This window comes from Parasteatoda tepidariorum, chromosome 2 (assembly GCF_982258835.1).
Source record: "Parasteatoda tepidariorum strain Cologne lab strain chromosome 2, Ptep-v5.0, whole genome shotgun sequence".
NCBI lineage: Eukaryota > Metazoa > Arthropoda > Arachnida > Araneae > Theridiidae > Parasteatoda > Parasteatoda tepidariorum.
In genome coordinates, this window is record NC_141756.1 from 99,546,337 (window position 1) to 99,561,479 (window position 15,143).

The following is a 15,143-nucleotide window of genomic DNA, read 5'->3' on the forward strand; positions in this document are numbered from 1 at the left end:
AGTTATGTTGACTAATTCAAAAGTGATATGCCACTTTGTTAAGTTATGTTGAATAATTCAAAAGTGATATGCTACTTTGTTAAGTTATGTTTAATAATTCAAAAGTGATATGCCACTTTGTTAAGTTATGTAGAACAATTCAAAAGTGATATGCCACTTTGTTAAGTTATGTTGAATAATTCAAAAGTGATATGCCACTTTGTTAAGTTATGTTGAGCCATGGCAAAATTAGCCGAAAATCTGCTCATTTTTATATTTTGTAAAAACATCTCTGGCGTCCTCTTAATATGAATTTGCTGTCTAATCTATTTCTGTTATTAAAAGGGAAGGTGTAGTTTGTCTGTAGAAAGAACTCCCCTCGTCACTAAGCCCAAGGTCGCCTGCTGCTATAGAAACAAGAAATAGCTCATTTCAAAGAGGGGTGCTTCTTTCTCCTCTGATTCCTTTTCTCTCGCTGACCCGAGCCAAATTCTGTCTTTGGCCTAACACCCCTACTTGAAATAGTTAAACCTCGTAACCATAGTCACTGCCATTACGCCAGACGAATGGATAGGGGAGTTCTTTACTTAGACAAACAATATCGATGTTTTTGAGAGAGAAAATAAAAGCTAAAATAGAGATGAAGTCTTACGAGTCAGGTGCTAAAGAGGAATCGGATCCATGTCTATCACCTCCATTGGCGGATTTATCTCTGGTTGTCAAAAACCGCGCCAACTTCACCAGACCAGCCCGACTGCCTCCATGCTCAGACCTAGAATAGTAAATGGATTCCTTTCAACAAAATCAGATTTAAACACTTTTTTTTCATGATTTAGAACAAGTTGGCTAAAAAAGATGAAATAGAGAGATTTTGCATAGCAACACGAATACTCAGGATGCGCATCTGAAGCTGAAATAGCGTTTGAAAATGTTGAATGATGTTTTTAAATGCGTTGTAGGAAACGCTTTGCAAAATCTACATAATTTTGTGTTTCTCACAGAATTAAAAACTTATGGTCTGTCGATGGATGTAGAACGAAATTGCCTGATAAAATTAGTTAATAAGTTTTAGTCGAAACGTAGTTTCTATTATTTTCTTCATTTTAGTTTTGTGTATGTTTTGTGTTTCCCACTCTGTTAGGACCTATTTGTAATTTCTTCCGGCACACAGTTTCAGCTAAACGCCTTAACTAGTCTTGAAAGTGGTCAAAAATTTGATAAGCGATAATTTCCCCTCCCCCATCCTTAATTTCAGATTGATTTTGTTTTAGCCTTATGGCGAAATATATCAGCTGTTTTTAATATTTCATGTTTAAAAATTTTTTATTTTTGAAATTTTTATGAAAGCTTTTCCTTTTCACTGAAAAATTTATTAGAACTGCCTAAGATCTAAAGAAGAATAGTCTTCCTTGCTGAAAAAAGTTTGCGCACTTCAAACAATTAAATTAAAACTGCAAAACAAGGAAGTCTCCTTCTGTTTTACAAACATTCAAACAACATTACATTTACAAACATTCAAACTGTTATAAATGAGGATCAAATTATTCAATTTACTATAACAATGTTTAATTGTGTTAAACTTTTATCATTTATACAAAAGTGTGCCTTTTGCATTTTATATTACTTTTCTATACTGTTCATATTAATAATGCAAATTTTTAGTTTGCTTTCATAGCAAATTGCTTAGTTTGCTTACAAGCAAATTAAAATTTTTTGAAAATTTTTTTTTTCGAAGGTAATTTACATTTTGGGGAGAAGTAATTCACATTTGGAACATAAAAAGCTTTAACAAATCTATTTATGTTATTTCGTTGTCTAAATTTTTTTTAGAAATTCATTATTCAAAATGAAACACGTTCTCACAATTAAAATTCTCACTTGGCATTTTAATTTTAGATTAAAGAATGTAATAGTTATAATAATATGATTCCCTCTTTAAGAAATATGAAACTTCTCACAGTTGTTGACTTGCGAGACACGTGATAGGGATTTCTTGTTAGATTTTCCCCTTTTATATCCCTAACCCTTCGATTTTGCTCTCCATACAATGATTACTTTCCACATTCATGACAGCTTTATTTCCCTTCTCGGCCACACTGTCTTGACATGACAATAGCAAAGGATTTATGCAAAGTAGACAGCTGATCAATAATAGTAAAACCAAGTGTAGAGAAGGATTAGTTATCTGAATGTGACAGTGCACACAACCTTTCCATTCATACGGCAGCATTGGCCATTTGAGTTTTAACTTAATGGTATGTATATAGTGACATTTTATATGGTAATATATATGTGAAGATATAGATATGAATGTATAATAATTAGAGAATCTAAACCTATTAAAGCGTTTGGAATGGCACTATTAACTAGATTAAGTTTTGAACTGATAAATAATCGTTACGTGATGTATATTTGAGACATGCTTTGTTGTACTGACGAACTTCGTACAGAAAATACAATTTTGATTGTTTGTAACAGTGGTTACCAACTGGCGGCCCGCGAAGTCTTTTTTTGTGGCCCGTGAACTATAATATATTAGTTGTCATTTTTTTTTGCGGACAATTTTCGAGAAAATCGATGTGGATTTAAAATACTTTTCTTTCTTTAAAAAAAAAACCCTACATAATCCCTTCGTTTTTGTGAAATTTAACATACCAACGGTGTAAAAAAATTTATTTTTTAAGTTTTACATCCAAGAAAATATTTATTCAAATACAAAAATAATCATGTATGTTGCTCTTTTTTATTTCGTTTTTTTGTATTTTGTGAATATAATTTAGCATATACGAATCAGAAATTTTCTAGAAGAAATTATCCGATTTAACTTTTTGAAACCACTCATTTTGGACAAAATTATTCACATTTGTAAATTTTGTAGGCAGAATCTTTTAATATGCAATTAAATATTTTTTAAAAATCTACTTCTTATTTTAATTTGCAATTCACTACTTTTGTTTTGTACATCTTGATAAAAATCTGACAGTAATATTTAATGTTCCTTTAAACACAAAAGAGTCCTATATAAAATTTTGATAAAGTAGCGGCCCGCCATCTGACTGGTGTTTTTAATTGCGGCCCCCGGCCTCAAGTAAGTTGGAAACCCCTGAGCTAGAAACTTCTAGAGAAGAGCTTTTGCGGGGTTTAAAAGATGCTGTCGACCTTTAACTATGAATGACTTTTTTTTAAATCTCAGATAGGGAATCAGTCAGAAGGGAGCAAATTATAATGAAGATGCAGGAAGTATGTTTTTAAAAATAGATATAGACAGAGATGAAGACGAAAAAACACTAAAGCAATTGAAATTTAAATTACCTTCAATAACGTGGAATAAAACTGATGAAGAAATTGAAGGAGCAAAGAGAGAAAGAAGAATTTAAAGAGAGACAGGTGAATCCAAAAATAGAAATTATATCAAAAACCAAAGAGTACAAAGATGATTATCAAAAAAATGATTGACGATGCTGATCATAAAATGAATATGATGAAAATATATATATAGACGCTTTATTAGCTAGTAAAAAAACGTAGATATTACATGGGAAAAGGTTTAGAAAATAAATTGAATATTTAAGCTGATTTGATTGACAACATTTGTAAAGATTCTAAAAGTCAAAAAATTATATAATAAAACTGCCGATTTACTTTTAAGAGAGAAGATTTTAACAAATGAACAAGTAAGAAAATACTTTTCGTAGTATGTATAAATGAGTAACTATATTGAGCGACAGTTAGATTTCTAAATTGAAATCAGCTTATAAAAATGGTAGTTTGCAAATAGATTCACAATTTTGATTTATATTTAACAGATTTTATTTTGTAACTGTCGTTGAACAGTCAACCTGAGTTTAGGTTTACGGCTACTAATGCTGAACTCCGTAGCCATGTAATTTTTAATCCAATTCAGAAGACAAGGGTCCAAGTATTGGGAGACCTGGTCCAAGTATTGGGAGAAAGTTTCTTTCGGGGAGGACTTTTTGATGGAACTAACCCTCATTTGCGTTACATGGAAGAGGAAAACCACGAAAATCTCCCACGGTTAGCCTGATGGCAATGGGACTCTAACCCATGATCCGTCTACCACTGAGGATATTTAACGACAGCACTGTGGCTCGTGCGAGCCGGATGCGGAATTCGTATCGACCAGCCATCGCTGGGATTCGAAGCCGGCTCACCTCATTGGAAGGCGGAAAATTAAAAAAATGACGGCAAGAATCAAAACATTTCTAAACAAATTTTTCAAATTAGTGTGAAAGATTAATTTGCAAAAACAAATAGTTTTCTATGCCGGTAAGCAGAATTCCAAATTATAAATAAATAAATGATTGAATTACACAAAAGGTAGGGTGTATTGTTCCCTGCTCGCTGACACATATGTTTGATTGCAAATCACTTTTATTTTTTAACTATGTACAGATTTTTAAATTGTACTTAAAAACTCTTCTTTTAGAATAGTTCATAATGTAATGTTAGATCTGTGGTTCTAAGCATGGGGGCAATATAGCTACTCAGCGGGGTGATAATCCTCTGGTGGGTTATCAGGGGGAGATGAATATTAAAAATTTGTAATTATTAATAATAATAAAAGCAGCGAAACGCTCCTCTTCTGGGTTCTGGGATATTTAGTAGAAAGAAAATTTCTCCCAGATGTCCAGCTTCTCCCAAAACAAAGTAGGTTGGTCACTCAACTGAAAGGAGACCTATGCTTAAATTTGACCAACATAAAGCCTGGTATTCAGTCTTTAACTGAAATCCATCAAGCACAAGGCAGTCATTGAAGAGGTATAAATGAACAATTGAGTTTTGAAATTTTAAATTTTTTTTCCCTCAGATTTTAGTCAATATTTTCAATTTTTCCTGATTATATTAAAATAATAAATTAAAAAAAATTATTATTGTTTCAACTATTTCGCTTCAAATATCACCTCTTTTTGAATTTTTTTTAAAAGGATTAACATTTTATTAACAAAAAAATTTCTAAAACAACTGGATAAAATTGCTTCGTTATTTACATTTAAATCAGAATTAAATCAAAATCAATGAAATTAAAATCAGGTATAATTCAGCATACATTCAAATTTATTAGTGCTCACTTTCAACAATGCATGTTTTTTTTATTTGAAAAGAAAAACGGGGGAGATAAATTTCAGCCAGCTTCTAGAGAGGGGCTGTGGGCAACAAACAGTTGCAAACCATTCTGTTAACAGAGAACAGAGAAATTGCAAAATTGATTTGATTCGCGTGAGCCGCGATGGCTCAGAGGATAGAGCTTTCGCCTTCCAATGAGGTGAACCGGGGTTCGATCCAGGCGATGGCTGGTCGATACGAATTCTGCATCCGGCTTGCACCGACCACAGTGCTGACGTGAAATATCATCAGTGGTAGACGAATCATGGGTTAGAGTCCCCTTGCCGTCAGGCTAACCGTGGGAGGTTCACGTGGTCTTCCTCTCCATGTAACGCAAACGCGGGTGAGTTCCACCAAAAAGTCCTCCACGAAGTCAAATTTCTGCCGATACTTGATCCAGGAGTTCTCTTGTCTTCTGGATTGGGTTCAAAATAACAAGGCTACGGAGTTCAACATTAGTAGTCATAAACCCAAAAAATTAGGTCGGCTGTTCAACCACCGTTATAAAATAAAATAAAATTGATTCCTCAAGTGATTGGTATAAAATTCAGACCTAATTATTTTTCTTAGTTACCACAGCAACTTCGCTCACAAGATTCATTTTAATTTCATTTATGGCCACTAATAAAAACACGATAAAAGTTTTTCACAAAAGAAATCACTTCGTGCGAACGTTTAATTGGCTAATAAGGTTTGACAATTTGGTAATCATTATTTTAATGGCATATGTTAATTGAGCATAGTTTTACACAAAGCGTTTTATTTAAGAAAAAATATTACTTATTCACTGTTTAATATATGAAAACCGAAGGAAAAGTTTAGATACCGTTTTAAATATATTTATCTTTAAATATTGAGTCTTAAGGCTATATAGGATTATTTTATAATATAGGAAGATAACCTTTTGTTCCTTTTATTTAGAACAATTGATTCAAAAAATTAATCGCAGGAAATTCTGAGTAAAACGTAATCGCAGGAAATTCTGAGGAAAGGATAATTATAATGGGTTTCGTATAAAGAAATATTTTTCATAGACAGATAACTTTTATTGACTTCAAACATGTAAATCTGATTCATATGAATCTTTAAACCAAACCAATAAATTATGACAACCCAGTAAATCAGATAACCAATCAAATAAGTAATGACATCCCTATAAATCAGATGACCAACCAAATAAATAATGGCAACCCATTAAATCAGATGACCAATCAAATAAGTAATGACAACCCAAATAATCAGATAATCAAATAAGCAAGGACAACCCAATTAATCAGATAACCAACTAAGTAAGTAATAACATCCCAATGAATCAGATTACCCACTGGATAAGCAAGGGCAACCCAATTAATCAGGTAACCAACCAAATAAGCAAGGACACTCAAATAAATCAGATAACCAACCAAATAAATCAGATAACCAAGTAAGTAATAACAGCCCAATGAATCAGATAAAACACTGGATAAGCAAGGACAACCCAATTAATCAGGTAACCAACCAAATAAGAAAGGACAACCAAATAAATCAGATAACCAACTAAGTAAGTAATAACAACCCAATGAATCAGATAACCCACTGGATAAGCAAGGACAACCCAATTAATCAGGTAACCAACCAAATAAGCAAGGACAACCAGATAAATCAGATAACCAACCAAATAAATCAGATAACCAACCAAATAAATCAGATAACCAACTAAGTAAGTAATAAAAACCCAATGAATCAGATAACCACTGGATAAGTAAGAACAACCCAATTAATCAGGTAACCAACCAAATAAGCAAGGACAACCAAATAAATCAGATAACAAACCAAGTAAATCAGATAACCAACTAAATAAGTAATGACAACCCAATAAATCAGATAACCTGTCAAATAAATACGAATACGTCGGTTTGATGCTGTTACGTTTTTATGATGAAGAATAATAATAAATAATCGAGAATAAACTAATGATTTAAAACTGAATGAAACTAAAAAAAAAGAGAAAGAATTTTAATCAAGTACAAAATGAAAATAACAGTAGTTTTCTGTCTATTAATTCATCATTTCAATCCATTAGTATAACTAAAAACTTTATTTTATCGTTGATTAAAACATGTAAAAAGAAAATGTTTTCCATGCTGTTTTTTTTACCTCCAGATAAAAACAAGACAATTGAATGCGCATGTAAGTAATATTGTAAGGTCATTTAAAAAAACTACGCAAACTATTTAAGAAAAAAAAGGTATTAATTCTGTATTTGGTTAAACATATGAATAAGAGAGGGATTGGTGATCTTTTTATTAGTCGTGACGTCAACGGACTCAGATAATGACGTTACAATAGGAATTCATTTCAAAGATACATGAATTTAGAAGATTTATTTTAATAAGCCCCCCTCCCCTGCTCACTTGACCCCGCAGCTCTCTTCCCTCACTCTTTTTTGTCTTGTTTCTTTGACCAGCTGTCATTAAAATAATATTTTTTTTTATTCTTTATTATCAATATTATTATACTTATTTATTATACTTTATTATTTTTATACTACATTAGAAGAAGTTTCGAGCCCTTATTCATTTCAAATATACAGATAATCATTAAGAGCGGAAGGGGTTCGTGAAAACGCATGTCTTTACAATATGTTCAGAACTAATTAGAAATCTAAGCATAAAATGTATACAGGACCAAGTAAATCCTATATTCTCCAGCTTATGCTGTTTTCTAAATGGAATTTCGCTCCTCAAGAAAAAAAAATAATTCAATTTTGACAAAAAAAAACAACAAAGAAAAACTTAAATATTAATGTTTACATCAACAACATTTTGAAATGAGGTGAACTGGGTTCGAATTTCAGAGATGGTCGGTCGATACGAATTGCGCACGTGACTCGGACAGACCAAAGTGCTGATTGAAAATATCTTCAGTGGTAGACGGACTATGCGTTAGAGTCCCTTAGCCGTCATGCTTATAGTGGAATGTTTTCGTGGTTTTCCTCTCCGTGTAACGCAAATGCGGGTTAGTTGCATCAAAAAGTCCTCCACGAAGGCAAAATTCTCAGGGTACTTGACCCAGGAGTTCCCTTGTCTTTACTGGATCGGGTTCAAAATCACTAGGCAACCGAGTTGAACATTAGTCGTAAACACAAGATTGGGTCGACTGTTAAACGACGGTAATAAAATCTGTTAAATGTAAATCAAAATAGCGTACCTATTTGCAAATTCACATTTTTATAAGCCGATTTCAATTTAGAAATCTAGCTGTCACTATATATATTTATTCATTTATATACCAATATACGTACCCATATACGTACCCGTATAATACAGACGAATGTCCCTCGCGGACATTTTTTACTATTAACCAGCGATCGGAAGTAACATACTACTAGTAGTGAAACTACTGTAGTCGCTACTGTGTTGGTAGTTTGTAGTGTAATGCACTACTTTTTTTTAAAAAAAAAGTAGTGTAGTGAGTTGTGCGATACAAAGAACAGTAGTTTGTAGTGATTCCTGGTAATAGCCTGCTTGGTAGGGCACTGGGCTCATGTCCAAGAGGTCAAGGATTCGATCCCCGACTGCCGCAGACTCCCCGTGTAGTAAATGGTGACTGATGCACGTTAAATCTGTCGAATCACAAAGTCCTCCTAGTTCCCATAACAAATCATACCTTAGAGGGTACTGATCCAGGAGTTTCCCTGTCTTCTGGGTTGGTTCAGAATTACAAGGCTACGGAGTTGAAAATTAGCAGTCGTAAGCCCAAAACAATGGGTCGGATGTTCAACAACGGTTAGGAAATAAAATAAAAACATTTTCTAGTTATTGTTTCAACATTTTTGTGCAAACTGTCATAGCCTTTGAGAAGTCTGTTAATGATTTTCAGGACAACATGATGTGATAGAACGATTATCATATAGAAAATTATAATTGGAACAGTGTTACAATGATTATTACCTGTTGTCTTTGCTACTGGAAGCCTGCGAAGTTACAGATCCTGTCGAACTAAAGCTATTTCTTGGAGAATTACCGGGGGATTTCGAAGAATTGCCGTCATCATCCACCAATAACTGCCATTCTAAATGAAAAAAGATGACAAAAGATTCTAAATGACAAAATATTCGATTCAAATAAAAATTAATTTAACTTCATAATGTAAATTCACCAACATAATGAAATGAGATTTTTATTTTATTATAGATTTAAAAAAAGATGGAAAACAAAAAGACTTTATTATTTTTTCCTGCAAACAACCAGCTTTGTAAATTAATGTGACATTAATTGCGATTGAATTTAATTGTGACTAATCATAAAATTAAATTTTAATCCTTTATTGAAATTCTAATTTATTTTCTCTTTTATGGTCATAATGCGTCTAACAAGTAAAAAAAAATAGTTTTAAATTAAATATCTTTACAATTTCAGGTATGTTTAAAGACAAGATTAGTATTTGGAATACAGTAAAACTGAAAGTAATGCTTTCAGTATAATTGTTTGATTTCAACTGGACTATAATCGCTTGTTAACTGGAGAGGAAAACTTCGAGAGCCTCCCACGGTTAGCCAGACGACAAGTGGATTCTGACCCATGATCCTTCTACCGATGTGGATATTTTTCATCAGCACTGTGATCGGTGCTAGCCAGGTGCACACCCGGCTTCGAATCCCTGCGATGGTTGGTTGATGCGAATTCCGCACCCGGCTCGCACCGATCACAGTGACGTAAAATATCCACATTGGTAGACGAATCATGGGTCAAAATCCCCTTGCCGTCGGGCTAACTGGAAAGAGTTTCGTTATTTTTTTTAACATGGATTCCATTTTAGGAGCTTAACTCGAGATTTCAAGGTGGCGTAATTGATATATAGGGTTTCAAACTCAATCGCTGACAATAAAATGTTATTTCAAAATCTAGACAATCTGAAATAAGCGGATGGGTGTCCACTTTGATCAACCTGCGTAGGGACCGGGGGTGTGTGATATACGTTAAACTGTTCTACCGTAAAGTGCACGACTTCGCGCTCAGATCATCGGGCCACCATAGAAGGGGAGCCATCCCCTCTGCAGCGGATCAAAATTTCGACGGCATGTCTTCGGATCCTCCTCCTCAGGGATGTTTCCCAGACCGTTGCCAATATCCCATTGTGCAGCTCCAGTGCGACGTAAATAAAGTACCTACCTTTCCATCTTGCTTAGTCTTTGCAGTTTCTGCCACAATTCGTTAGGTTCTGTATATTGAGATCTTGAGGTTAGCCGCTTAATTCTCCACTCATGTGTAAATTTTTAATAAGGGCGGGATCTACATTGTGGTCTGATTCCATGAGTAGTGAATAAACTCCTTAAATAATCTTAGACCCTAGAACTATCTACTTGCTTTAAATCGAAGAATCCAGAGTAACTGTCAACAATTTAATAGAATTTTATACCGTCAAATTTAAATAAATCCGTGGCTACTCGTTGTCAAGGAAACACAGAGGAAGTGGATCAATTAGTGATGGCCGTGTTCTCTGAGCCGACAATCACGTGGGCATAACTTTTCTACATGAGGGGGGGGGGGTGTTTGGAAATTCAGAAGTGTCAACTGGACGGAATGTTAAGACTCATATCTAATATTTATGCTTCATAGATATTTTAAATAGATATTAGTCACATTTAAATAATTTAAAAAATATGTTACTGTATTATTAAGCCTAAATTTAATTTTGATTCTATACCAGAAAAATCTGTTAAAATTCGAAAAAAAAATATTATTAATGGGATATTTTGCACCCTATCTTTGTACAACTGAGTGGAGAAATTGTATAGAAATCTTAACATTATGTTCAAAATTAAATTTCTTCGAGAAAAAGATTTAAATTCAGGCGGGAGATCAGTTCGAGAGGGACTGACTGTATCCACAACAAAGGAAAAAAAATTTCTAACCGAAAAAAAAAGAAAAATCAGTGAAAGAAAGGCAATGTGTGATCAAAACTAACTATAGAAGATAAGTTTTATATGAACATATTTTGAAACACACTGTAAGAAATGCTTTCAAATAAAGAATTTTGACATTTAAACTATCAATCTCTCATACTCTTTTCACCTGTAACGTGAAAAACAAATTTATATATTTTTAGATACAATGAATCTTATGGATACAATGTCTTTCTCTCTGTTATTATTTTTGCAGGCTCAAAAAGTATATTGATTTCCGGCCATTATTAAGTCGTAAAATTTTCAAAAAATGCGCGTAGCTACAGATATAAAACGTTACCTAGTGATAACAATTTCCTTTTCTTTATTTCTAAACTAATCGCCCCCCTTCATTGTTTCTCATTCATCATTCTTTTTTTCTTGTTAATTGTAGCATGTTAATTATAACAAATGTTATGTTAATTATAACACGTTATGTTAATTGTAACAAATTAAACGGTTACCTAAATTTTAGAAATAATCACCTGTACTTGAAAAATAGTTAACCTAAGGAATACTAATTGTGTGAGTCAACAAGTAGAAATAAAGGAGAAGTAGTTTTACACGTTAGTCACAGTTCAAATAAGAAATGGTTTTTATCGATCTTTATCAAATTATTTTTTGTAACAAAACCTTAGTATAAATGTGAATATTTATAGGAATATCTACATAAAACTACATTTAATGCAGTTTTATGTATGAACTTTTTGTCAATATGTTAATTATAACAAATTAAATGGTTACCTAAATTTTAGAAATAATCACCTGTACTTGAAAAATAGTTAACCTAAGGAATACTAATTGTGTGAGTCAACAAGTAGAAATAAAGGAGAAGTAGTTTTACACGTTAGTCACAGTTCAAATAAGAAATGGTTTTTATCGATCTTTATCAAATTATTTTTTGTAACAAAACCTTAGTATAAATGTGAATATTTATAGGAATATCTACATAAAACTACATTTAATGCAGTTTTATGTATGAACTTTTTGTCAATATGTTAATTATAACAAATTAAATGGTTACCTAAATTTTAGAAATAATCACCTGTACTTGAAAAATAGTTAACCTAAGGAATACTAATTGTGTGAGTCAACAAGTAGAAATAAAGGAGAAGTAGTTTTACACGTTAGTCACAGTTCAAATAAGAAATGGTTTTTATCGATCTTTATCAAATTATTTTTTGTAACAAAACCTTAGTATAAATGTGAATATTTATAGGAATATCTACATAAAACTACATTTAATGCAGTTTTATGTATGAACTTTTTGTCAATATGTTAATTATAACAAATTAAATGGTTACCTAAATTTTAGAAATAATCACCTGTACTTGAAAAATAATTAACCTAAGGAATACGAGTTTCGTGACTCAACAAGAAGAAAATTTTTTACACGTCATCGATAGTTCGAATAAGAAACGGTTTTTATCGATCTTCATCAAATTTAAAACAAAATCTTAGTATAAATGTGAAGATTTATAACAATATCTAACCTCTCTCTTGACTTTTCTTTTGCTTTTGGCAACAACTCAAGTGCGAGTTTATAAAACTAAGATCTCGTGAGAGATAAATTTCCGCAAAATGGATAACTCATCAAAATTTAAAGAAACAATCGAGAATAAAATAGCTTGAAGTTGCGATAACTTCCAAACAATTTGGAATTAAAAAAAAAACTCAAGTTAAGCAAACAAATAAAAATGACTTATTCAAAATGTCAAATTTTTTAGGTCCATAACTGCATTTCAACGGTCACCAGTCCTTACGATTCCCAGTAGAACACCGAAGTCAAGTATCACTGGCTGCGGTCAGTAAGGTGGTGGGTGATCACTAGAGCCCGGATTTTGATGACCTAAAAAATCCCCATCAATGCCCTTAAAAAGTGCAAAAAATGCCCCTAAAAAGTGCAAAAAAATGCCCTTAAAAAGTGCAAAAAAATGCCCCTTAAAAAGTGCAAAAAATGCCCTTAAAAAGTGCGAAAAATGCCCTTAAAAATGCAAAAATTGCGCTAAAAATGCCTTATGACATGATTTAAATAAAGTAAAAATATTGAACTAAAACAATGTTTTACTCTTTAAAATTATTATGAGCCATTTCAAAAAATATAAAGCAATGCAATACTTGTTCTACGTTCATTAAGGTTTGAAAAATATGTTTTATATCCTAAAATAGCAAAAAAAAAAGGAAAATAGATTGACTCCAAAACATTTTCATTTTGTATAGAAACTTTAATGAATATAACAACTTCCATCTCATAATATTACTAAATATCAGAATTACATTGGATTATTAAATTTTTTTTTGATATTTTGAAATGTAAACGAGCGTCCTTTGTCTGAAAGTAAATTTTTATACCTGGAGAAGCTTCTTTCAACGTTTACTGATGTTATTGGTGCGTACTTGAAAAAGACCGGTCTCACTTACTGACAATTCTTCTTCAATTGAAAAGATGTTGCTTCACCTGTTAATATCCTAGAGATTTTCTTCACTGTTTGGAAGCCAGTGTAATAATAAAAAATGATAAAAAAATAATAAGAATTGGAGAAAACTAACAAAAAATTTAAAAAATGTTTTAAAATGCAAAATAAGCCAACAAATTTAATGAAAAATGCCCTATAAATCTAAAAAAATGCTCTAAAGGACAAAAAATGTCCAAAAATTGCAAAAAATGCAAATGTCATCAAAATCCGAGCCTTAGTGATCACTTTGATATGGATAAATGATAATTGGCTGTAACCACTCGTCTACAGCGGTTTCTTAGAAGAATATCATTTAAAACCTTGCTTGAGGATCTACACCTGGACTTTCTCATTTCTAAAGCATAATCTAAAAGAATACTTCTAAATCTATAAAATGTAAACAAAACGTCCTTAGGACATTCCGAGCGAAGAATTTCATATCTCAAACTGATCTAGGGCAAATTCAATTTACGTGAGCATGCGCAAAGCATCACTTACAAGTACGTAATGAGCCGAATGAGTTTAGATTTCACAGACAAAAATTCAACTTCAATACAGAAAATTGCTTCGAAGTGAACAAAATTGAAAATGACATCTTCCAATAACAAACGTTGCTAGGGATTTCTTAAAAGTGCAGCTTAAACGATACAGTCAATATAGATTCCGTTCTTTTCAAGGGCCATTGTAAAGTTGACATTTATATCATTCGTCTCAACAAAAAAAAAAAAAAGTTTATCGAAAAAGGTTTTTAAAAATCGTTTTGTCGAATCTCTTATAGAATAAATATATGAGAGGATAAAGTTAAATGTTAATTGTTTGTATGTGGTAGGCTAATTCAATAGTCAGGTTTATGGCATGGCATTTTGTCCTATCTTAAGAGTGTTTTAACAATAAGATCTGAGTCAGTTTACAAACATTTCCTGGTTTAAAAGTGAAAAAAAAAGTTCGCCTTGATTGACTTTTATTCTAGAGAGCGAATATTTACAAACTAAGTACGTCTTAATGGTTAAAGGGAACGAATGACAGCATATTTATTATATTTTTCAATGCACTGAAGACAATATTTGTAGTTTATTTAAATAACTTGTAAAATTACCTGTTAATTTTACTTGTAAAATATATTCTACAAATTCGAATGTGAATATTAATTTATAAATGGTTATTCTAACACTAATATAAATATACATAGTCAGTGAAGTTTTTAAATCTGGACACGACTCGAAATGCGTGTTTACAAGAGCAAAAACACGTCTCTTTAGTATTCAATAAAAATTTAACAAGTAAACGAGGAATAACGTGCCTACTTTTTCTCACTTATTTACACTAAGCATAATCATTATGGGGAAAAGTCCCGAGATGGCTAGATATAACTTTTCAGTCGGTGTCTTTTTGCAGTATTTTCTTTTTTGTTACCGAGTCTATTTTATTTTATAGGAAATAGAATAGGTTACTGATGTAATATAACTAATTCATAGGCAGGAATAGCCTGGTTGGCAGGGCGATGGACTCACATTCGGAAGGACGGGAGTACGAATCCAGCTGGCTGAAGACTTCCTGTGTAGTAAATGGTAACTGGTGCTCATTAAATCTGTCGGATCATAAAGTTCTCTATGTTCCCCTAATTTAATTAAACCTCTGGGGGTACTGAAATAGACATT

General features: G+C 32.2%; 1 protein-coding gene across 4 annotated transcripts in view; it reads right to left on the bottom strand.

Moving 5' to 3' along the window:
* LOC107440340 (ankyrin repeat and fibronectin type-III domain-containing protein 1) overlaps window positions 1–15,143 on the bottom strand; it is a 390,356-nt gene that overhangs the window by 126,633 nt on the left and 248,580 nt on the right. For all 4 annotated transcript variants that reach the window (XM_087157858.1, XM_087157859.1, XM_087157860.1 and 1 more), the window contains 2 exons: window positions 9,036–9,156; window positions 632–751 (listed from right to left, as the gene is read on the bottom strand). In XM_087157858.1, the coding sequence (XP_087013984.1) occupies window positions 632–751; window positions 9,036–9,156 (241 nt within the window). The remainder of the gene's footprint in view (window positions 1–631; window positions 752–9,035; window positions 9,157–15,143) is intronic.